General features: G+C 42.3%; 1 protein-coding gene across 1 annotated transcript in view; it reads right to left on the bottom strand.

Annotated features, from left to right (window-relative positions):
• shisa8b (shisa family member 8b) overlaps nucleotides 1-9,274 on the bottom strand; it is a 34,725-nt gene extending 25,451 nt beyond the window's left edge. The window contains exons 1-2 of the mRNA XM_026177173.1: nucleotides 8,803-9,274; nucleotides 7,129-7,793 (exon numbers count right to left, since the gene is read on the bottom strand). Of these exons, the coding sequence (XP_026032958.1) occupies nucleotides 7,129-7,760 (632 nt within the window). The 5' untranslated portion in view covers nucleotides 7,761-7,793; nucleotides 8,803-9,274. The remainder of the gene's footprint in view (nucleotides 1-7,128; nucleotides 7,794-8,802) is intronic.
• Between the last annotated feature and the right edge of the window lie 16,741 nt (nucleotides 9,275-26,015).

The following is a 26,015-nucleotide window of genomic DNA, read 5'->3' on the forward strand; positions in this document are numbered from 1 at the left end:
GCAGGGATAACTTCACATCTATCTTTTCTAGTATACCTGTTAAGCTGTGAACCATGATGCTGTTCATGCAGGTTTCATGGTGCTTTTCCTTCACAGATTAAGCACCTCCAGTATCAGTTCCAGAGAATCCAATCAAGATCCTTTTATTAAAAGCTAATTAAGAGAGAGATCCCTTATATCGTTGAGCCCCTCAGAGGACAAGCTTGTTTAAATTGTTATTTACATTATAAAACTGCAGATAGCTGTAACGTTATTACTAGTTTCTTGATTTGGAGCCCAAAAATGTGAGCTAAAGTACTGTTGGGTCACTCTCTTGTGTCTTTTGACCATTGAGCGTAGAGCCGTGTTTGTGATGGAGTTATTTATAACACTGGGTTAGCAGGGCTCTGTTAGAGATCGCTTTCAGCCAAACGATGGCCAGGATTCTCCAAAGGCTTTTGGTGTGAAAGGTTGAAAGTTTGTTGAGGTCGCTGTCTGTCACCTCCCATTACTCTGAGCCACAGAGCAAAGAGAACGGCACACAGTGGGGATTTAACTTCATTTGGTGTGGTTGTTGTACTCTGATGACCTTAAGTCTCTGTTCATCCTTGATCTTTTTCTTTGGCCCTTCTCTGTCCAGTTATGTGAAATTATCACTGGTGAGACCTCGCAGTTAATGCTGAGCTGTTAATAATCAAGGGCATCTCCTCAAGTTTGGTCTGGTTTAGGTGTGCACAGCATTGTGGATGCAGACTGTCTGATGCTCCTTGGTTTGGAACTTTCAAATGCCAATATCTATTGACTGGATTCAGTTAAAAAGTATGAGACACATCTCATCCCCCTCTTTTGTACATCCATCATTTTTCTTCTGCTAATCCAAAATATTTCAAATAAAAGATAAGGAGCAACTGGGTCTGAAAAGTGAAATCACGAGGTACCTGCGTTCTTTGTAATGGCCAGCAGAGAGCAATAACTCTGGTTGTAAAAAGAGCAGAGATTGTATAGAAATCTATTAAAAAGTTTTACCATAGTTCTCCCTCATTGTATGATCTCATTAAAAACATTGTGATGTTCTCAGTTGCTAATTTCAAGTCGTCATTAATATGCCTTAATGTTCATTTTGTACACTTTTATCCCATTTAGAGTTGAATCCATGATAAAGCAGGGCATGCTTTAAGGTGTGGGTATTTTGCATGTTCCTGAGGTAGCAACTTGTCAATCACAGTCTCCTGTTAGCAGTTTATCAGTAACATCTTCACCTCCCTTATGACATCTGGCTTAAAAAACTAAAAACAACAACAAAGAAGTGTCCAAAATGCTTATCTCAAGGCTTTAAAATAGCTTGAGGTACAGCTCTTCTCTCGCTCCTCTGCTTGACCTAAGAGGTCAAACACACTGTAACTTAAAAAAAACACTAGCAAATAGAATGAAAATACTGCAAAACCACACAAATCACAGCAGAAGTAATTTAGTGAGTCAATAACATGATTTAACAGAAGCATTGAATATTGAACATGTAGCGAGAGCTGGAGCCCCCTGTTGAAGTACTGCAGGTTGGTCACAATAATAACAGAAACTCAGTCTGAAATTAGTAACAAATATGTATACTTACATATTAATAAAAATATATTAATTTATATGAAAAGGGAATTGAAAGAGGAGGCGAGTCATCCCCTAAATCACTTCCGTTGCGTAGTTTTTTTCTTTTTGTTGTTTGCTTCCGTTTTTCTTCTCTCTGCTTTTTGCATTTCCTATGTTTTCTCAGATCGTGTGTTTGACCTCTCAGGGCCACTGTACATTTCATTTTTAAAAAGTTTACATCAACGTGTCACTAGTGCCCTTGAGCTACAAAATGTGACTCAATATTTTCTATTTGGAAGCGAGAGAAAGGGTTAATAGCAAAGTGATTCTATGTGCTTTGTGTGAGTGGTGATGGACCCATATATATGCCCATGCTATATTGAGTATCACTTATTTGCGGACCTTAATACAGGGCAGAGCAGTCAAACCATTTAAGCAATGGCGTCCTTCGTTATGTAATGCAAGGACTAAAAAAGCAGCTGGCTTAAAAACACACCGGATGAAGATGACATGCCAGAGCAGTCAAAGATGTAGCTTTGATGCTGGATGGAAACCTCAAGAACAGAAAGGATAATATTGTGAAAAAGAATTCCAACAGAAGCGTCCTTTGATGTAGGAAGGGTTTTTGTTTGAGGTTTCTTCACCAGAAAAAGTTTTCAATCTTTTAGGGGCACAATTGTCCCCGCATGGGTTCACTCTGAGTTCACGCACACTTGTTAGCATTAATCAGCGATTATAAACTGGTCACAATTGTGAATGAGAGCATGAATGGCTGTCAGTCACTCTGTATTAGCCCTGCAGCGGCAGTCTGTCCAGGGTGTACACAGCCGCTTGCCTGAAGTCAGATGGGCAAGGTTCCAGTCCCTGTGACCCTGAACTGGACAAGCAGTTCAAAAATACATGAATGAATAAATGGGTCTCTGATGAATGGATCTTTAAATGAACAAGTCTGTGTATGCTTGTCTCTTGTGACTGTTCCCCTGATTGTTTCAGTCTTGGCAGTGTGTTGAGGACAAGAGTAGGTGCAGTGCTGTATTTGACACATTATCTCTGATCAGTGACGCCAGAGGGACATCACGAAACTAGCATTTTTGGCCGCTGCTATTATTTAAGACTAAATGAATATTTTATAATCACTTTGGCAACAAAAAGTCACTCATACATTAAATTAAAAATTCCTGTCATTATTGTTGTGCCTTGACACATAGATTAATTAACAGTTGTCACAGCTGTCTTGTCTTCGAAACATGCTAGCTGCTAGAAATTAGTAAAATATAAATAGATTTCGGAAGCGAGGCTTCTTCTATCCACCCAATCTTTTCCTCTCTTTTCTGAGAGCACCTGGAGCGCTGTGTCACACACACTCATTAATGTACTTACTTGCGCAAAAACACAGCCCTCCATCCCAACCATGTGACCTCCACCATGTTGTTTCCAGGTTTCTCCCGCTTTGCTAGCTGGACGCTATGTTGCAACACATCTCGCCTCATGGCTGTTCTGACCTCTCACTGTGGTGATCTGACCCATGCACATGTAACCCAAATGCCACCGCTATTATTCTTGTTGTTAATTGAACTATAAATCAAGATGAGTGTGAGTGTATGTGTGCGTGTACACGTAAAATCATGAAGGTCATTTTTGTTTGTTTACGGTGTACAACCGGCCCCGCTCCAGTTGAAGCCTTTCATTAAACACGACACGCGTGACCTAAGGCGCTCTCCATTGTTGGCTGGGGATTAGTGCGGCTTGCAAATACCCCGAACCTTGTGCGGCTGGAACGAGTCGAGGGCTATTAGAAGGTGTGTGTGTGTATGTCCTTGTTTATATATCTTTGTGGGAACCGAAAATTGGAAGTTTACGATGCTATGGGGACAAAATCCCGGTCCCCACAAGTTTGAAGGCATTTTTCAAACTCAAAATGTGGTTTTAGTGTGTGTGTGCATGGAAGGAGAGGGGAAGGAGGTCTGCGAGGAGGATCACTCTGGATTTTAACTTTCAAAGCTGATTTGGGAAAACTGTTAGGATTTTAGCCCGCTAATCACCCTCTGCTTGCAGGATGTTAAGAGAACGAGAAACCTGTGGTGGGAAGCAGGTGCACAGCACGAGTTTGAGAGCTGCAACAGCACACGTGCAGATTGCAAAAGTCTTGCTTTGTGCTTGGCCGCTCTAACATCCGTCTCTAAAGCGCATGCAGAATTTGTGCATCTCACCTCATGAAGTGTGTGTGCTGTATATGAAGTCCTGGATTGCACGTACACTTTTATAGCAGGGATTTATGTCAGCAGGCTAATAACTAAACAAGCAAGCAGGCAGAGCAACCCAAAAATGGTAAAGCTGTAATCTCAGTGAAATTTGTTTAATCTCAAAGGGGAGCAGTAATCTGTCAAGATGGGCTCACGGAGGGAGGATGTTTATGCCGCCACAGTGTTTCTATTTCAGCTTAGGTGCTACCCTGCAGAAAATGTTAATCCTAGTGGTTTGGTATCTGCAGAATGAGTTTTGCAGTTTGAGTTAATGGGAGACACTCAAAGACAACTGATGGTCAATGGAGGTTTTGGTGGCACCAGTGCAGCTGTCCTCATGTTTAGCTTCTCAATTAAAATTCAAGTGAGAAAAATGATGTGGGAGAGATGGGATGTTTGCAAAGTGAAATGGAAAAGGAGGGAGGAATGCATGAAGATCAGAGTGACTGAAAGTAGCTGCTGGTTTCACTTCTTATCCTTGCGAGTGAAAGGGGGGATAAAAAGCAAGAGAGGTTGATAGAAGGACATTGACCTGGTAAAGAAGGAACAAAGGAGACGTGGAAGAAGGCTGAAGGAGAGGACTCTTACGAACCAAAACAAAGTGATTTGTGGTGAAGAAATTCAGGATGAGAGGGACAAATAGCGCGTGATGAAACAGATTTTCAAGCAAGAAAATGAGATCAAAAACAATAAGCCTGGAGAGATAAGAAGAACAAACTCTATGGAGAAAAGAAAGAAGAGGCAGCTAGAGAGTTGGTTCAGGATGAAAGCAGAGAGATGTGAGCCCATGCTGCGCTGTAATGATTTCCTGAGGCGAATAGACTGAACTTTGAACCATGTATTTAACTCTATACTGCAGCTGGAGTGTATGCACAATTGCATTTGTATCAGGAGAAAGGCTAAAACTCAAACTACAAATCTTTTTTCTTCTCAAGGTTGTGTTTCAGTAACTCAGTTTAAAAGCATCAGATTCACAGTGTAAAATGTGACTTCATGTGCTCTTTCTGAAACCCTGACACATTTGTACACATGAGACATTCTAACACAGACGCACAAGTTAAAAGTGCCTAGCTGCAAAAAACAAACCCTCAAAAACTAGAAAGTTGGTTTTCTCTGTTTCATGCTTACAAGAAAAGCAAACAGTACGCAAAGAGCTGAAATATAAAAGAAAAACTGAAAAAGAAACAAATAAATGAACCCTAAGAATAGACAAGAGAATAAACAAGAATAAATATGTAAAGTTTTAGGTGTGTACACCGATGAAGCACTAGCTCAAAGCTTAGTTAACACAGGTGAAGATAAACTAGTTCACATCCATAGCTGACACTTTAGACTTTAAACTGAAAATTAAGCCTCACCCACATATAAAGCAATTTGCTCACAGCACATTACTTTGTAGCTGACAGCTGGTCACTATTTTTGACATTCCACCCTCATGTTTGTTTACCAACCCCCAGTTATGTCAATCAACAATTCGCTTCACTCCCATTGGTGGTTGCCTCAAAGCCGAGATAAGTTTAACACTGTGTGTTGTTGTGATGTTGTTTACGCTATTTCACCTCTCAAATAATACTGACATTGTATTTGTGCAATTGCAAGCGTCTTCCTGTGCTATTCTCTTTCAGCAGAACTGTCATTTTCAGTAGTGCCATCCATGAAGGCCCCATTCAGTGCCAATTCTAATCTAAACACATCCCTGTAAACCTCTGTAGGATCATACATCAGCATCTCCAAAAACCAAGAAATAAAAAGTGCTTTTACTGCACAAAATGTAATCACTTAAATAATGAGATGCGTCATTAAGTAGATTCAGATTCAAAACTGATGAGTTAACGAATGTTAAAATGTTCTTTGGGAACTTTTGTTGATGTTCGCTTATGTCATTGAGCTTTGGTAATATTTGCAAGTGATCTTCATTCATGTGCAGATATTTCCCAGGACATGCCATACTCATTATAACTTTTCAGACATGTCAATAATGTGCCTGATGTTTGGACTGAGAAGATCAAGTTTTTACTGAATTTGTTCAAATTTGCACTCATAAAACTCAACTTTAGGTTAAAGCTTCATTGTCTATTGGATGTTTGAGGAAAAAATATTTGGTGATTTAAAAATACAGTACTTAGTTACTTTAAAAAAAAAAGATAAACACATTTTCTTAAAACTTATCAAGTGCATTTGTTCTATTTCTCGACTCTCTTACCCTCTGCCTGACTCTGCTCAGATCAGCTGGTTGTGATGCTTGTGGGGAAGTTGTGGGGTGCCCTCTGGTGGACAGATGACCCAAGTTTGTAGTTGGAGGGCATTTCTCCATTTCTTTACTTTTAAATTTTCATTTTTCATCATAACATGATAAATGTTGATACCAGTAAATTGCCAAATAGCTAATATTACTCTCCTAATAAATAAGTCAGACTCAGTTTCAAATGGTCTGATGGACTTTCTTCAGCAGCGCCTAGCCTAGTATAGCGATTTTGCGCATCATGTGATACACACATTGCTTGACTCACGTCCACCATATTGGACATTATGCAACCAATGGTTGGGTTCATAGAAGTTTCTGGCTGTCTGTAGATGAAATCAGTGGCAAAGGGGTATTATACTAATATATATCCCAATGTTTCCTTTAAAGGCAGGTTTTAGTTGCACTTTTCAGTTTTATGCTGCTTGAAGAATACCTGGCTAGTGTTTGCAGACAGACATGTTCCATGCAAAGTACAGGTGACCATAACAATTTGATAGCAACCAAAGCAATTGGGGAGTCCAATATTTTTGCCTGGAGACCAGTAATTACAAGGGGGTCACAGACCAGTCTCAAATTCAAAATGTGCATTTGTTAACCCTTGACTGTAACTGTTTTGTATTTCAGAATGGTTTTTGCACGTGTCTATGTTTTGAGGTGACTTTTAGGTATAAAGTATAAGGGCTGGGAACATTGTCTTCATTTATTAGCAATCTAACAATAACCTCTGTAAGCTGGAAAAATGAATCCTCACGAATAACCTTCCTCCTCCTTTTCCCTCATGACTACTGCTTGGTTATTAACCTGCTGGTGTGCACAGAGTGCCAAAGGAGAGGAGTACCTCTCCTGTGTCTGTGGTTGGGCTTACTCCAATACAACAAACGATCTACATTCATATACAACAAGAAAAAAAGACCCATCGATAAAGAATAAACATGTCTTTTGTCGTATGTTTTAATTAGGGGATAAATGAGCGTTTTCTAGAAATTTGGAAACCCATGCATCTCTCTCACACATGCGCGCGGGCACACACACACACACACACACACACACACACACACACACACACACACACTTCTTCACCTGGAGTTGAGGTCGGCCTGTGCTGCCCCTCCTACTCCTCCTCCGCTTCCCCCACGGCTCTTCTCCAGGCCCAGTTTAGTAAAGATGCCAACCAGTACCATGATGGCCACCACCCCACAGATGATGTACACGATAAGTTGCGTGCGGTCCCGGTCCAGGTCTCCCTGTCCCTCAGTAATGGTGGCAACTGGTTTGCCAGTGTTTGCCCAGATGGGAGTGTCATAGTTGGAGCAGATGTTCTGGTCCAAGCGCTGCTGACGGAACTGGCAGCAGAAACGGTAGAAGCAGGTACCGCAGCAGTACAGGAAGACACCGGCGTTACAGTTGAAAGGTGGGTCCCACTGACCCATGACATCATAGTAACCCTGGCAACGTGTCCCACCAGCAGGAGGGAGATCCTCATCATCTGTATCTCCACCACTGTTGGGAGTGGAAAGCCCTGTCTCTGGAGGAGTGTTTTGGGTGGTCTCTGTATAGCTGGTAGTTGTCTGGTTAGTCAGTGTGGTAGGTGAATCCTCAGTTACTCCCACAGCTGTAACTGATGGACCCTGGGCGAAGGCTGGCCGGATCACCAAGAATAAAAAGAGGAAGGAGAGAAAAAAGGGGCAGGAGAAAGGGTTGGTGGCTGCCATGTTTCCTGGAGAACCCAATGTTCCACCTACAGGCTTTGAATAGGAGGGAAGCAGGTGGAAGAGTGTTGGCAACAGAGAAACAGCACAGACATCAAACAAGGTAAAAGTAGTTTTACTGAGAAAAGCAAACCAAAAAATCCCCACAGTCTAAAAAAAATTCCCAGAAGTATCTCAAAGCGTGTTCCTGTTAAAACACATGACTTATCTATTGATCTGACACATTTATGAAATCAATAATGAAAAGAGGGCAGAGTACATTTTTAAATAGGTCACTATCGGAGACTTTTGTCATAAAAGGCGATGTGATACACACTCGCTGCTCTCTCCTACTCCCTGGGTGTTTGGTATGCAGGGGAAACAACAGGAAGGCTACGCAAAGGCTAATTAACACTACCCCCAAAAAACCATTGGCTGCCCTCTGCTATCCCTTGAGCCCATCACCAGATCCTGTCTCAGTAAAACCAGGGCCATCACAGGTGACCTCTTGCACCCCGCTCACCACCTGTTTGACCCGCTGCCACTCCCGATGTCGCCTCAGGTCAATCAGGTTCCACACCTGCAGACTCACAAACAGCATCTTCCCCTGGGCCATTGCCACCGTTAACATACAATATCCTGTCCTAATCACACACCGACTCCACTCAGACCAAGTGCATTACACTACTTCCAAACACTTTGCAACCTGTTCTTCTTTTGTGTTTCTTCCTCCTATGTTCCTCGTGATTATTAATATTTTTCACGTTTGTTATTTACTCATGCTGTCTTACTATTTAATATTTTATTCCAGCACAGTTGGTGTAGAGCACTCACAATTTTGTTGTACATGTACAATGACAATAAAGGGCTATTCTATTCTATTCGATTCGTTTCTATTCGATTCGATAATCAGCTGGGAGAATCAGTCTAAGGAGACTTCTCAACTTACTTTTCAAAGATATTAAAAAAATGCAGAAAAGCAAGTGACAGTTCAATTTTGTTTAGTTTTGAAAGAGCTAAATAGGCAAGTCATTTCATGCTTGAAAATCATTGACTGGGTTCTCACCTTCTTCGCAGTCCTCTGTCGACCCTGTGCGTTTCTTCCTCAAAGTTCAAGGGCAATAAAATGAAATCCCTCTAGAAATATCCACAAACTTTAGCCAGCAGCATTTTTGCCCCAAGTTTACCCTCGCTCCTCTTTCCCCTCACGTGTTCTCCATTTTCAGCCGTTGATTTAATTGAACGACCTAAACAAACCCAAAGCGATGCACTCCTTTGACCCTCTTTACACTCGTCTTTACAGTCCTCTCTATCACCTCTTGCTCTTCTTCTCTTCTTCAAACGCTGTGCAGACAAAGGCGGCTGATGTGAGTTCGGTCAATGACTTTTAGGCTCCTCTGCTGCCAAGATCCCCTTTGCGCTGTGTGTGTGTGTGTGTGTGTATGTATTTGTCCATATGTGTGAGAGAGAAATCAAAAGAGTGTGTGTGGTGGTTGCACCGAGCCCTGAAACAGTTCAGGAACCAAATGCGATCTCCGCCTCTGTTTACTTCCACTCAGTGCCAGACAGTGAGAGAGGAGAGATAGGAGAGAGCGTGTGTGTGGGGGGGGGGGGGGGGGGGGGGGGCAGAGGGGCGCTATATCCAGCTGCATTTCCCATCATTCCCAGAGGGGAAAAGGACTGGAAGGAGAGAGATGGGGAAAATATAAAAAAGAAAAAAACTCAAATGTTTGTGTGTGTGTGTGTGTGTGTGTGTGTGTGTTTACTATATGTTGAAATCTTGGCCCCTATCATACCACACACACACACACACACACACACAGAAGCCCCACCTCGTCGTCCACCCACCCTGCCTCCCCATCCTTATCCCTTCTCCGTCTTGTCATGTCTCTTCCCCGCCCTCCTCTCCTGCCGCAGGCTTAGGTAACACACTTGTTTGTGGATTTCTGTGTCGAGTGTGTGCATGTAGGTGTGTGCGTGTGTGTCTTGTAAGCATCTGTTTGTGTCAGATTCAGGAGTCAGGAGGGTCCAACTCTAGCTTTGCCTACTCCTGTGTTTCAGTACCAACCTGCGCAGGAAATACCGAAACTGGGAGCCGAGACTGGCACACACCGCTGAAGACTAACACACACACACACACACACACACACACACACACACACACACACACACACACACACACACACACACACACACACATGCACTCACACACATATTCATATGCCTCCACTGAGGCCAATTATAGGAGCTTTTCTCAAAGTAAACTACCACATTTACAAATTTTAATGGAATTATAAGCCAGATTGACAAGGGGCTTTTTGTTTTGCTTCCCGCTAATCGCCTGTCCCAAAAATCCCCTTCTTTATGTCCTGTCATTCCAGACTCACTGCTTCCCTCATTTTCCTCCGATTCTCACTGTATTGTGTGCTGGATATCAGAGGGAGAGTGCGAGAGAGAGAAAGAGAGAGGGGAGAGAAAGTGTAACAGAGGGAATGAAAAGAAGAGAGTCAATGTAGGGCAGTGGAGAGGAGGCTGATTGAAAAGAAAAAAAAGAGAGAGAAAGGAAGGAAAGAAAGAGGGGATGGAGAGGTGGAGTAGCGGAGCGGGGAAGATGAGAGGCGAAACACTGAGAAAAGGAAGCGAGAGAAGGTTTTAGAGTAAGGAGTTGGGTGGGGGGTGTAGAGGTGAGAGTTTTGAGAACAGGATGAAGGGAGTAGAGAGGTGACAGGTACAGGATGCAGGACTGAGAGGGGGGAGGATTAGAAAGCAAATGAAATTAAGGACTTTCTTTTCTGGATGAAGTCCATTTCTTCATCATTTTCAGACTCATGATGCTGACAAACTCAGATGCCTGTTATGTGAGAATAGGACTATAGCGCCGATGGGACAGTGATTTGCAGGTCATCGAGCTGGGAACAGCAAACTTTTAAAGCAAGAAGCTTTAAAAGAGAACCAGGATGGAAAAGAAAACCTTTGAATACTGTAAAGTTTAATTTGTGTGCTGGGGATGTAAAAGCCCAACCAGGGACAAGTGTTGGAAACTGGCAGTGGCTATAAACTCTCTGCAACATCATCAGTTTCATGCTCTGCACTGGAACTGTGTTAAACTCTCTCATCCCTTGATTATGTCATAAAAATGCAATAAATTAACCCCATAAAGCCCAAACCATGAAATAATTGTCAGATTTTCCTTTTCATTTTTTAAACTGGAGTCTTTATTGAACCATGTGACAATTTTTTTAAAGGAACTAAATAATAATTTGCATATATGAGTTTTAATTTAAATCATTTTTTGCTATATTTACTGTTCAGTTTGTTCATGTTCACACTGATGATAAAGAGATCTTATCAAATGTGTTGTATTTGGCATTATTTCTTTATTTCTCTGTTTGCAAATTTGCATCATCCTCAGAATATCATTTTCATGGTTCTGGGTTACTTTGATCCAGCTTTCTTAGGTCTGTCATGTTTCCACGTCTTTGTGTCTAGTGTGCATCTTTGTTAATTGTCTCTTGCTTCCTGTTTTATTTTGACAGTTCTGCCCTATGTTCAGCCCCTGTTCCCCGTCTCGTTTGTGTCATTAGTACCAGCTGTGTTTCCCTTCTGTCTCCAGTTTCCTGATTACTCCGTCATGTATTTTAGTCCTCTATTGTCCCCTACTTGTTGTCCCTCTTCCATGGCTGTGTGTTTCTTTGTGTGCCTCTCTGTGTGTTTAGTTCATATTTTCCCAGTGTAGTTTGTTGTAGTTTTCCCTGCCAACAATAAACATGTTTTTGAGTTTACATTTCCGACTCCGTGAAGTCTGCTTTTGGTTCCTTTTCCTGCGTGCACACAGCTGCTTCATGACAGACATTCCCAACACGAGTAATCAAAAAATAACATCAGACTTTGTGGATGACTATCAATCACTATGTGATGTTAAAGCTGGGTGACTCTTAAAATACCAGACTATACACCCAGGTGACGAACTAGCGCCGCCTTAATCTTTCTGCATAATCCTGGCACGCTTTTACACTAAATAGTGAATTTTGACAAGGCAGTAGTGTCGTGATTCTGGGTCTTTGACCCAGTGTTTTGTGTTTTTGGATTGTTATTCATTATTGTTTTGATCTTAAAGAGTGATCAAAACAATAACCTGGCCTGAAAATGCTCTCTCCAAACTACAGAACTGCTTCACACAGACAGACTGGGACATATTTGAACACCAGGACCAGAAACTTTCACAGGATCAGTACTGGACTATATCAAGTTCTGTATTGGAAATGTGACTGTGGACAAAACCATTCGGGTTTTCCCAAACCAAATGTGCCTGGATAAAGGACTTTCTCACAAACCGGCCCCTGACTGTAAGACTTGGCCCTCATCTCTCCTCCACTCGCACACTGAGCACCGGCTCCCCACAGGGCTGTGTGCTGAGCTCCCTCCTGTATTCTCTCTACACCCACGACTGCAGTTCGACCCACAACAACAATATCATCATCAAGTTTGCTGATGACACTGCGGTAGTGGGACTTATCTCAAAGGGAGACGAGGCAGAGAGTCCTCAGGAACTCCAACCTGCTCCTAACCTTCTACCGCTCGTCCATTGAGAGCCTGCTAACTTATTGCGTCACGGTATGGTACGGCAGCTGCACTAAGGCGGATAGAGCGAGGCTTCAGAGTGTAGTCAAGACAGCACAAAAGATCATCGGCTGCCCTCTCCCCTCCCTGATAGACATTTATTCCTCCCGCTGCCTCAGCAGAGCAGCAAACATCATCAAGGACAGTTCCCACCCTGGTTTCAACATGTTCAGTCTGCTTCCCTCAGGGAAGCGCTACAGGTGCATCAGCACAAAACCCACAGACTCAAAAACAGTTTCCCAAAGGCCATAACCACCCTGAACTCACACATGCACCGATAACACAGCTCAGATGTCTCTCTGAGTGATGTATATATAGTTACAGAAAATCACTACTTTGCAGATGTTTATAGCTTATACGTGCCAACTGCATTTTCATCCTGAGTGCAAAAGTGCAAAAGCAGCTCGCATCCCAGTTGGTGTTTCTACTATCGTAAAACCTTTTAGGAAAATTGAGGTCAAAATGAGAACTCTCTTAGCTTTTGTTAAGCAGTGAATGGAAATATAAAAGTGTGTGTGTGTGTGTGTGTGTGTGTGTGTGTGTGTGTGTGTGTGTGTGTGTGTGTGTGTGTGTGTCATACAGTTAAAACACAGAAGGGCTGTTGTTGAATACTAAATAATCTTGTTTAATTAAAGTTCATTTAGAGATGTGCAGAGTGGCTGCAGGTCTCTCATTTAATGCAGCAACATTGCCCAGATGTATTGAATATTTAATGTGATGACTTCCCAGAATCTATGAATATTTGTATTTTAGCTCTATGTGCCTCTACTGACAAGTGTTACTCTTAATTCACATCCATACTACTATACAATATTCTATACCCCAATGACATACACCTAGAGACCGATTGATAATCACCAGTCACTATAGAAAAATGTGTGGAAAATGCTTGTTTGAGATCTCAGGCAGTCGCTAGGAGAAATCAGTCACACGGACGTATACAGTGCTGCACCAGTACCCTCCTTTCAATAGCTTTGATCACTACTATAGCTGTCTGTAGTTTGTACACTGACTGTAAATCCACCACTTTGAAGGCAAACATTCTCTGGATCACATTTTTTAGTGTTGTCTTTACTGTTTGATGTCAGTTTTTATCACTTGGACAGAAAAAAATGAATGAACTGGCGCTGAAGCTCCATGTAGGGAAGAGATGAGAAGAAGCAACAACACGGCAAGTGTAGAGTCACAAATCACATATTGTTATACTTACACAAAATGTGTTCTAGACCCCAAACTGTTCCTTTCATACCTGACTTTTAGGACTTCCAGGCCTGTAGTTATGTTCATTATCAGTTAGAGCACCTCCTCATTCTTCTTCTTCTTCTTTGGTGCAAGCCTATAAATATTAGGTAACCCTTTGGCCTCTCCCCTTTTCTACAATTCTCCTGTGGGGGAAGTTGGTGTCATTTCTTTTCCAACACTGTAAAACACACACATACTGTATATTTAGCCACCCTGATATTTCTGATTGTGTGTTTTTTACTTCAATTATTGTCATCATTGTGCCTGTCTTTGCTAGATGCTGTAAATGTGTAGTATGTGTGTGCCGCATATGTGTTCTAGGCACCGTTACAGTTTTTGCCCGTTGCTTGAACACCATGAACCCATGCCTAGACTAAAGTAACACAACTTGAAGCTTTTGTTACCATACCTCAAACACATGTACCCCTACCTTAAACAAAAGCGCTGCTTTGCACCCCAGTTCCAATTATGCAACACACCTACTCCTTTATGCAACACACATGGTCCTGCATGCTACACTCTATTTCATACATAAGACACTTCGCTCACAAAATGAAATTTCAGGGTGCCATTCGGAAAACACATGTATCCAAAATACAAAACACATCGGGTAATTGCAACCACTCAAATACACACCTGAAGGCACTTACTTGCAAAACCGAACACCAATTAGCCAACTACAAAAAGCCCTCAGCGTAGCCATTTCAAGAACTTTGCAAGCATGGATGGAGGGAGAGCAAGAGGAAGAGGAAGAGGTAGAGGAGGAGGAGGAGGAGGAGGAGGAGGCCGAAGAGGCCATGCACGGACCCATATTTCTGATGAAATAAGAGCAACTTTGGTGGACCATGTCATCAACCATGGCCTGACTATGAGGGAAGCTGGGCAGAGAGTCCACCCACATCTAAGCCGCTTCACAGTGGCATCTGTAATACGAACATTCCGACTAGAAAACAGGTCTGTCTTCACCTCCATACCTTCTGCTCTACTCAGATGGTTTCATAGCACTGTTCTACAGTATATCACATTACCATATCAAGTGTACGGGGTGCTAATGCTCCTTTTGCAGCCAAAGTGGCTGATTCCTTATATTGAAGTACAGTGTTGTACAGTGGATGACACAGTACATACAGTAAAGTACTGTAAGAAAAATAAGCAAACCGATGACAATATGTGGTTGTATTCCTCCAGAATGACCCGAAGACCTTCTGGGGGAGGACGGCAACGCCTGTTCACACAACAGCAGGAACTTGCCGTTGTGGACCTAGTGAGGGCAGACAATGCCATCCGTCTCCACCAGCTACGACGGAAAATACTTGCAGACAGGCGAGTGTTCAGCAACATAAACCATGTGAGCATCACCACCATCAGACGCATCTTGGGTAAACACAGCATCACCATGAAGCAGCTCTACAGAGTCCCATTCGAGAGGAACAGTGACACGGTCAAAGGACTTCGAGCTGAATATGTACGGGTACGTGTAACTGTCCCTTACATTTACAATAGAGTATTGGTGAAGTCCAGTAGCAGCTGAATATGTACCATATCAGTACCACATGGATCTATTCTGAGAGCTACACAGGTACCTGTGTGATGGGGTGAGGGTGCTGTATGTGTAGCACTTTAGTACAGTGATATGTTCCCCTTTTTTTCAGAGAATCTTGGCCATGGATGGAGCTGCACAGCCTCATGAATACATTTTCACTGATGAAGCTGGATTCGACCTGAGCAAAACAAGACGACGGGGTCGTAATGTAATTGGCCAAAGGGCAATTGTGCACGTCCCAGGGCAGCACGGGGGAAACATCACATTATGTGCCGCCATATGCCTTCGAGGGCTTCTGCACCATCATGCAATACTAGGTCCATACAATAGCCAACACATACTCACATTTCTAGATGCTCTCCATGATATAGTTGTACAGAACAGACCAGATCAGCCCAGGTTTGTGGTGATATGGGATAATGTCAGTTTCCATCGGGCTGCTCTGGTCCAGGCCTGGTTCTCCAACCACAATCAATTTGAAGTGGTATACTTGCCCCCTTACTCACCATTTTTAAACCCTATAGAGGAATTTTTTTCGGCTTGGAGATGGCGAGTATATGACCGCCAACCACATGCCCGCATGCCTCTTCTGCAGGCAATGGAACAGGCCTGCGGCGACATTCAGGTGACAGCAATCCATGGATGGTTTCGACATGCAAGAGGATATTTTCCCCGGTGCCTAGCGGGAGAGGACACTGCTTGCGATGTTGATGAGGTCCTGTGGCCAGACCCCAACAGACGGCGGGATCCATGAGCCCACTTATGCACAATTGTCATGGTTTTTTGTGTTTACAGTATAGTGTTTTTTCTATTGCAGTATTATTGTGTTGTTGTTTTTTTTTTTTTGCTTTATCTGAATTCATGGTACTGCAATGTACAATATTGAGTAGGTCTATTTGCGTTTTTGGTTGTTTGGAAATGTGTCTCCTGTAAATGTGCCTTCTGAATAAACAATGGAAATCAAGGACTGCAGTGTTTTATGTAAAGAAGACTAGTGTGTTCCCCCTGATCTGTAAGTGTTTGCATATGATGCAAGTATGTGTCATTTTGTCAACAGAGTTACATTTTGACAAAGAAATGTTAGGTTTTGACAGCAGAGTTTAGGTTTTGGGAGTGGAGTTTCAATTTGGCACAGATGTGAATGGTATATTTCCCAGTGTTGTGTCATGTGTACTTGTGTGTACAGTTTTGGCACAGAGAGCGGAGTTTTGCAAAATGTGTTCAAGCAGTGGGCAAAAACTGTAATATGCAGTGAATGCACTTTGAAAAGAGTACTACTGCCAGTACTACTGTGAGTTGCCCGCTACCCCAATGTCGCCACAACCCTGATTGTGTCGATCTCGTCTGTCTGCACATATCAAAGCCTCAGAGTGCTTCTGTTGTCTTCTGTTTCAGGCGATAGGTCAGTCCGTGTGTGTGTGTGTGTGTCTCTGTGACCAGTACTTGTTTCTAGCTTTCCAGCTTTAATTGCATGAGAAATGATTGTGCATCTTGATGTTTGAGTAAAACAACTGAATCTAAATGTGTGTGCATCAACACAGCCTTAAGAGTAAAGGTTATTCAGAGAGTTAGCCAGAATTGTGCCACAATCATTGATTTTTCAAGCCATCAAATTTTATTTCATGCGCTGTTATACATTAAGATTTTGTAAAGGTGTGTGACAAGTTGGCTTTTTCTACAGTGTGGCTCCATAAACAGCACAGCAGTATTCCATACATAATATCTGAGAGTCCATTTTCAAGATGTTTTTAAAGGTTAGGTAACCTTTACAGGGTTTAGCTGTTGTGGAGCTAAAGCAAACATTAGTTTCGCTAATGTTTTATCATAGAAATGTATATGCATTACATATATATAGTTATATAGAGATATAGCATTCCAGCTGCTCAGATATCCTGGCTTTTTGATGTGCCAAATGTTTTCAACAGTGAAAGGTCTGAACTCCAGGCAGGCCACTTGAGCACCCAAACGCTTCCACTATGAGCCATGCTGTTGTAATAGATCTAGTATGCAATTTAGCAATATGTTGCTGAAATATGCAAGGCCTACCTTGAAGAACAATTTCAAATTTCCTTTGTCTGACAAAAGAACAGTTTCTCACTCTGTCTCAGTCCATCTTTCCAAAAAAAATACAATTGTTTTTGGATCATGGTCACATATCGGTTTTCTTTATTAGCTTTAACCGGCATTGGGTGGCACAGTGAACTGTGTTCAGAGACACGTCCTCTGAAAATGTTCCTGAACCCATGCACAGATTTCCACGGCAGAATCATACCTGTTTATAATGCAGTGCTGCCTAAGGCCTTGAAGATCACAGATATCTAATATTTATTATCAGATATATCCCTTCCACACAGAGATTTCTCACGGTTTTTAAGATTATTTTGATGATATTTATGTACTGTAAATGATGATATATTCAAAGTCTTCTCAACTTCATGTTGAGGGACATTCATTTTGAAATTGTTCCTCAGCTTCGAGAGAGTGGTCAAGCTCTGCTCGTCCTTACTTCTGAGAAACTCTGCCTCTCTAAGTTGCAATTAGTTGCAAAATTTTCCTCAAGTTGTTTCTATTTTGCACCACTTTTGTTATACCGGTCCCAACATTTTTGAGATGTGTATTATTAGCAATTAACAGTTTAACAATTTGCTATGTTTTATGTGTTCTATTATGAATTAAATATAGGTGTGTGCGACTTTCAAATTGCTGGATTTTTAAAACATTTAATTTTACACAAAGTTCAAACTTTTTTGGATTTGGGTTGTAAAAGTCAGATCTAATTCTCAACTTCCAAGGGGTTTGGGTCAGGCAATTATAAGGTCACCTCCTTTAGTGCGAACAGACTGACTAAAAACTTAAAACAGGAAGGTGATTGATCACAAACATAAGCTTATTGATCTTGGCTAATAGAGTGCATGCAACCACACCAGGGCTTGTGTGAAAGTCCTGAATGATACATTGACATATTTTTACAGTACATACACTGAATGATAGTATTGCACATATAAGAATAACATAAACAAAAATGAAATAAATCACAATTAAAATAATATGATTGACCTGAAGCTCTTAAATTATGAAAGTGTAAAAAACTGTTCATTCATGGGATATAAAAAAAATCTGAAAGTATTTATAAAATAATCCAGAACAACTTAGCATCGGAAGGCTCGCATCACTGTTTGGTAAAACAGCACAGCTACAGCTTTACAATTCTAATGAGCTCAGCTAGATAAACTCTCACGCGAGGGCCTTTACATGAATACGAATTACATATGTTAATTCAGGCATTGCTTTATCTACATTCATATGGTCATGAGCACATGCTGGAGCTGAGGATACTGTGTGTGTGTGTATGTCATTTGTTCACGTCTCATTTGTCCACATTATATTAGAAAGATTTTAAACTCCAGGGAGCTGAAAAGGGGAATTAAAAATCAACATCACCTTGTGAGGGCAGTAGGTACTGCACTGAGTGTGTGCGCTCCTAAATGCACACATCCTTAGACAAACATACTGAACATACAGAAAATGAAATAGTATTACTTCCACTCTGTAGAAGATGCTGCTTCATTGTGATGTTTACTTCTCATGTGCAATTTATTCTCATATCGTCTCTCACTTTTGCACAAATACTCAGGCATCAGCTGTCAGTCTTTCCTGTCTTATCTCCTTAGTCAGTCTGCATTTGCATACATATTTGTGTCTGTGTGTGCGTGAACCTGACAGCCTACACTGTGAGTTCATAGCACAAAGCTAATAAGTGAGTATGATGTTTCTGATGCTGCAGGACTGAACCCGTGTTTCGCCGTAGAACTGCACGACCCAGCAGAGACTCTGTCAGACATTTAGCACTCCGCATGTTTTGACTGGAGTAAACACTGCAGACCTCACAGTCCTCCTCAGGGTGCTGGGCTTTGTTTGCATGGGATGTAATGTGAGGAAGTGTTCTGGCTCTATAGTGTTTGCCTGGAGAATAATTTAAATGTGTCAATCTGTTGCAGTTTGTTTTGATGCATCTGATACATTAACGCAGCAGAGACCATATAAGGTCATTCTTTGTCTGGCACTTTAATAGGAGAACTTAAGATGACACATTGCTGCATGTTTCATTCGTTATGCACCAAATAGGCAAGAGGCGGTGACTGAGAAAGTCCTTTATCCAGGCACATGTGAGAGGGGGAGGACAAGAGTGGCCAGTTTGGTGATGAGGATATCCGGGATGATTATATTGAAAGCTGAGCTGTAATCCACAAAAAGTATTCTGATGTAACTTGGCCACTACTCCAGGAGGCGCAGCACAGAGTGGAGAGCTATGGCGATGGTGTCTTCTGTGTATCTGTTCGCACGATATGCAAACTGGTAGGGGTCGAGGTCTGGGGGATATTCATTCATGCTAGTGATGGGAGACTTCTTCAGCACTGGGATGATTGTAGCTGATTGTAGACCGGATGGGATGGCTGCCTGATGTAGTGAGAGGTTGAAGATTCTGGTGAAGTTGAGGGTGAGCTGGTGTGCACTCACTCTTAGCACCTTGCCAGGTACTCTGTCTGACCAGCAGCCTTATGGGGTTCACTGCCAGGAACTCCCACCTGACATCGTTCACCTCATAGAAACAATGGCATTAAGAACGCCGCAACAAATTTTTGAAGTGATCAACAATAACGGTGGAGCTACTCATTACTGAGTTCATGTTTGCAACTCTCATTTCTTCTTGTTGCATGTTGAAGCAATACTTGGAACCTGGATGAATGCTAACTTTTTTTCCACTCAATAAATGTTAATGTGAAAACCATTTCAGGTGACTACATCATGAAGCTCATTAAAAGAAGGCCAAGGGTTTGCAGCGCTGTCAACAAAGCAAAGGGTGGCTTCTTTGATGCTTCTTTTAATACTTTAATGCTCTTTTCATTGTTGTATTTCGCCATCTACCACAGGGGACCTCCACTCAGCCTGGCAGGGCCTCAAAACCATGGCCTCTGTGAATACTGTGGTCACCAAACCCAGAACCATCCAGGTGGAGGGCAGCAACCCCTCCTCCCTCCCCGACGACCTCAACGCTTTCTACACCAGGTTTGAGACGGACAATATCACCCAGCTTGAGGAGTCCAGATCCTCACTCAAACCTGTCAGCTCTGCGCTCACCTTCAGGACTGAGGACGTGGTGAGAGCCCTCAGGAGGGCCAGGGAGAGGATCTCACCCAGCCCTGACAACATCAGCAGTCGAGTTCTGAGGCACTGTGCAGGGCAACTAGGACGTGTGTTCTGGACTCTATTTCAACACTCAATTGACAGTCACACCGTCCCCCCCAGCTGTGGAAACACTCCAGTCATCGCCATCCCCAAAAGAAACAACCCAAAGTCTCTGAATGATCTTCGTCCTGTGGCCCTCACCTCCCTGGTGATGAAGGCCATGGAGAAGATCATAAAACAGCACATCGTAAGAGTAACTGACCCCCTGATGGACCCTCTCCAGTTTGCTTACCGTGCACGCAGAGGTGTTGATGATGCAAAAATCTTAATCTTAGACTCCATCCACAAACATCTGGAGCTCCCTGACTCCTCCACCAGACTTCTGTTTGCTGATTTCTCATCAGCATTCAACACTCTGCAGCCTCATATCCTGGCCACTAAACTTTCCTCCTGATTTCACCTGGATGATCAGCTAATCCTGTGAATATTGGACTTTTTGACCAACAGGACTCAGAAAGTTCGGGTCAACAAGTCTCCGTTCCACCTCCACTGGCTCCTCCCAGGGCTGTGTGCTCTCCCCCCTCCTCTTCATCCTCTACACTGATGACTGCAGATCCACACAGCCCAACTGTCACCTGGTTCAATATGCTGACGACACAGTTCCCCTGTCACTGCTGTCAGACCCCTCACAACACCACGGACCCGCTCTTCAGGAGTTTGTAGAGTGGTGTGACAGCTCCAAACTTGAACTGAACGTGAGCAAAACCAAGGAGATGGTGGTGACCTTCTCCAGTAAGCAGAGAGATCTGGCTGCTTCAGTCACCACCACCATCCACGGGAAGCCAGTGGAGGTAGTTGAGGAGTACAAATACCTGGGAACCATCTTTGACAACCTCCTGAAATTCTCTGTCAACACCGAGGAGATTCTCAGGAGGTGCCACCAACGGCTACACCTCCTTAGGAAACTCTACTCCTTTGGAGTCAGCAAACCCATCATGATGACTTTCTACTATGCCTTCCTGGAAAGCATCATGACCTTCTCCATCACCTGCTGGCTCCACTCCCTCAGCCTTCAGAACAGGAACAGACTGCAGCACACTGCATCAGTGTGCTCTAAAGTCATTGGCCTGCCTGTCAGATCTCTTGCACAGGTTTTCAGCCAACAGGCCCTTAGACAGGCAGCCAAAATCATCAACGACCCCACTCACATTCTTCACTCCGCATTTCAATGGCTCCCCTCTGGGCGACGCCTCCGCTGCATTTCCTGCAGGACTGAGAGGAGGAGAGCCACCTTTGTCCTCAAAGCCACTCTGCTTTTTAACTCCAGCCGATAAGAACATTTCCCACACCCATAAACATAAACTACACTCTTCCTACACCACTGACACTTTATTCACTTTAAGCCACTTGCAGTTATTTATTCACTTTCAGTCACTTTAATTTTAAAACTGTATATACTGTATATTCTGTGTATTTATTATTTCACTCCCATTGCCTGTTCTTATTGTCCTTATCTTCAACGTATGCTGCTTGGTTGTTTGTTAATTGCCTCTTGGGGATAAATAAAGTCTTCTGATTCTGATATTTATCAATTTTTTTCTTTATTACATAATTCCACATATCTTGCTTCATATATTTGATGTCTTCAGTATGTAGACACTACAGTGTAGAAAGTTATGTGTGTACAAACTTTTGACTGGTAGTTTAAATGCAGAGTAAACTCTTTTGAAATTAGACTGAAACACTTCTCAATGGATTTAAAAAGGTCCGAATGTCAAAGTTGTTTTTTTTATGTTCGCTGAGAGTAAAGTTAGAGGTTTGTTAGTCACATGCTAATAAAGTATATTTTTGGCAGGGATTATTCAGAAAACCAAAGTGATCTAAATAAAGACTTGTACTTAATCAGATCTAGCCAGCAGTCCTTAAGGTCATGGACCATTCTCTGATTGTCACAGTATTTCAGAAGGTCTTTTTCAGCCACATCATCTTCAGAAATTTTATGTTCTGATAAGACAGAAGTCTGGTTTTCCAGCATGGAAATAACAGCATCCCAGAAGAGACAGAAAAGGGTGTTTATTGAGGGACAGTGAGTGAGAGAGAGAGCAAGAGAGCCAAGTTATTAGAGTCAACTAGGTGAATGATTAGTGACATTTCTCTGAATGTTCAGCTCCACACAGTCGGCCAATTAGAAAAAGCAAAGACAAAGAGGGCAGCAGAGCCCACAGGGCCTGAATCGGCCCGCATGACCACAACATCCCCAATACGCACACAAATGACTTTAGTTATTGTAAACAGACTTTGCGGCCTCCCCTCACTAAGATATATTAACAAAAATTTTAAAACAACTCTAAATTTTAATTTTTTCTGAATTTTATTGCTTATTATTATTATTATTATTATTATTATTATTATTATTATTATTAGATTTGTCTATTTATTGACTTTAAAATAATAAAAAATGATGGTTATGGAGATTTTTGTGTTTTGGGATGCAGAAAGGATGAGATGTAAAAAGCTGTCTGGAATGAACACAATTTCACAAAAGGTAAAAAGGAAGACTTGAGGCTAAATAAGTACTAAATATGTAAAAGATAAGTGCGTGCAGTTTAAAGAGACTGTATGCTAATTGAAAAGGAAAGGCACAAGGTGTCCAAAAGAAAAATAAAACGATGCAGTGGCTCCTTTTGGATGATTTAGACACAAAGCAGGGGCAGCAAAGAGAGTGAGAGTGTTGGGTCCAATCAGGGTACTGTGTACATCTCTCTCCTCAGTACCCCCCTGGACCTCCCTGTCAGCAGTGACCTTTACTAAATCAAAGGAGATGCTAATATCCAGCTTCATTTGGGCCTATTACAACTGCACATACAGAAACGTATAGAAGTGAATGAGCTCTGTGCAGACGCCCTGTGAGAATAGCTGTCAGTCTTCACGGCCTGCTTTGATTAGCAATTTGAAGGGCCTCGGCCCCCAGCCCTCGACTCTCCTCAACAGACACAAATCAGCCCTGACGCTGCCGCGCCCATTACTGGCATCATTTCTGGAGAGAATTGTAATGAATCTCATTTCCCCACAGCATTCACGTCTCTCTCCGCTGCTTCTCTTTCCTCTCATATAGTTTTAACACCAGTGTTGGATTATTTGCTACATTTTTACTTTACACATTCATAAACATCTGTGTTCATTCTGTTTAAGTTTGTATATCCAACAAAGTGCATTTAATTTGTGGGTGGCATGCACCTTTGATGCAGAATATCAGTCATGTCACAGACAAATGGACAAAAGCTGATAAAACTGAATAGATAGGTGGGTGAAAAAATGGATGCAATAGATCAGCAAATGCCCAGGTTCCTGGAAGGAAGGGCATGAAATAAAGTTTAGTAAATTGCTGCCATTCTTCTTAAATAGGGTAAATACTGTAAATGCTCTGCAATGTTACTAACACAATATTTAAGCCATACTTACCAGTCCGTCTACTTCACACAGTACACATAATGACAGAAATGTTGAGGCATTTTTACAATAAGGGTTCAAATACTGTAGTTACAAAATAAGGTTTGCTTTTCAGATTCTTCTAGTTCTGCAATGCAGAGCTCAAAGACTAATGGGGCTGTCAGAGGCCACCAACAGGCCGCAATAACATGTAAGTGTAGCATAACCTCTAGTCAGGGCAAGCAGGATTCTTGACAATCAAAATAACTACACAAAACACCAAGAACAAGGCTTTCGATATATAGATAGAGAACCTTATAAACTGTATTTTTTCACTGTGAAAAGTGATGCTGGAGTGACATCTTTTATAAGTCATTTTTGGACCCCCAGTTTTGGTTTACTGAAGGGGTTGTTTTGTAACTCAAGTTACCACTGTTGCCTCACAGCAAGAAGATCCCAAGTTCAGTTCCACCACCTGGCCAGGGGCTTTTTATGTGGAATTTGCATGTTCTTGCTGTGTTTGCGTGGGTTCTCTCCGGGTACTCCAGCTTCCTCCCACAGTCCAAAGACATGCCGTTTGTGGGGTTAGGTTAATTGGTCATTCTAAATTGCCTTTAGATGTGAGTTGAGTGCATGTCTGTCTGTCTCTCTGTGTTAGTCCTACTGGCAAGACTGGCAACCTGTCCAGGGTACACCCTGCCTCTCACTGTATGGTAGCTGGGATAGGCTCCAGTCCCCCTGAGACCCTGACAAGGATAAGAGGAAGATGATGGATGGAAGAAGGTGTTGGTTTGTAATGCCAGGGGATGCCTTTTTTTCAACGTCTGCTAAACGTCTTGGATTGACGTTGGTAGGACCTCCGTGTATGGGCTGTGTATAGTCCAAATAAATAGCTGGCTGTGGCTCAGGAGGGAATGCAAACTACTTGCTATTTGGAAGGTTGGTGGTTTGAGCCCTGGCTATCCCAATCTGCATGCCAAGTATCCTTGGGCAAGATACTAATCCCAAGTATGAATGTGTGTAAATGCTTATGTAGAAAGCACTTAAAGCATAGAAGAAAGTGAGTGTGGCATGTTGTATAGATTGCTCTGGGAGAGTAGAAAAGTGCTAAAGAAGAATCATTCCATTTATCAAATGTGGTTGTTGGGGATGTCTTTCAAAGTCAAAGTTTGACTCATTTTAGATATCGTTTTTATAATGCTTCTACACATGTAGGCTCTGTAATCTCATGTTTTTAGGGAGTGGAGGGTATGTTTCTGCCATCTCCAGGATGGCACGGGCTCTTGATGCTAAAACAAAAGTGAGCAGCTGCACCATGGATTTCAAACAGAAATGCCCCCAGCTTCTCACAGACGGTTTGCAAAATGTGCTAATCGACAAAGACTGTTAAGCAGAGAGTCCAATTCATACATGCTTCTTGTACTAATACAATACAAACACAAACTTCTTGTATTTTCCATCACAACTTCTCTCAGGGTTCCGATCAAAACACCACTCACTTCCTCTTACAAAACTTTTCACAATAAAACAGGATACTTGTAAAAATGAACCATAGATAATACAAATGCCCTTTCAAACTTATGAAACACATTTTTTCATAACCCTGAGCTTCTGGCACGAACTGAACACCCAAAGAAGACACCACAGTAAGTTGTCTTATACTGTCAGCACTTAGAAATCTTTGTGACTCCTGTTTCTTTAACATATTTGCCACTTTACAGTGTCATAGGGCTGCCAAGAAGCCTGGCATGACTGTCATTCACCCTCAGCTCCATATGCGCCGGTATTGGCAACATGTGCACTAGAACGTGAACATGCAGAGGAAAGTCATGTTCAATGAGGAGTCCGGATTCTGCCTTACAGCAGATGGATTATAGGTGTCACGGCTGCCGAGGCGAGCCGTGTGGAATAAATGAGGATCCAATCGCAGGCAGTCGTAGAGAAGTGAAGGTGATTTATTGAACACAAAAAGAATGTGGACAAACAGCAAACGGGGCTCGAACTAAACTAAACTGGGAAACAACTAAACTACAGAGCACAAACCTGAATGAAAACGAGCAGAGGAGGATGACGATGAACAGCAGGGAGAAGACATGGTGGATACACAGACTGACACTGAGTAATACAGACGAACCGGCAACAGGGCCCTGTTTCAGGAAGCCGGTTTAGTGGAAAAACTGAGTAAGTATACCCTGAGTTAACGAAAACTCTGGGTTTTCGGTTTCAGAAAGCGAGTTCAGATGAAGCCTCAGTGAGTC

Source organism: Astatotilapia calliptera, chromosome 8 (assembly GCF_900246225.1).
Source record: "Astatotilapia calliptera chromosome 8, fAstCal1.2, whole genome shotgun sequence".
Classification (NCBI taxonomy): domain Eukaryota; kingdom Metazoa; phylum Chordata; class Actinopteri; order Cichliformes; family Cichlidae; genus Astatotilapia; species Astatotilapia calliptera.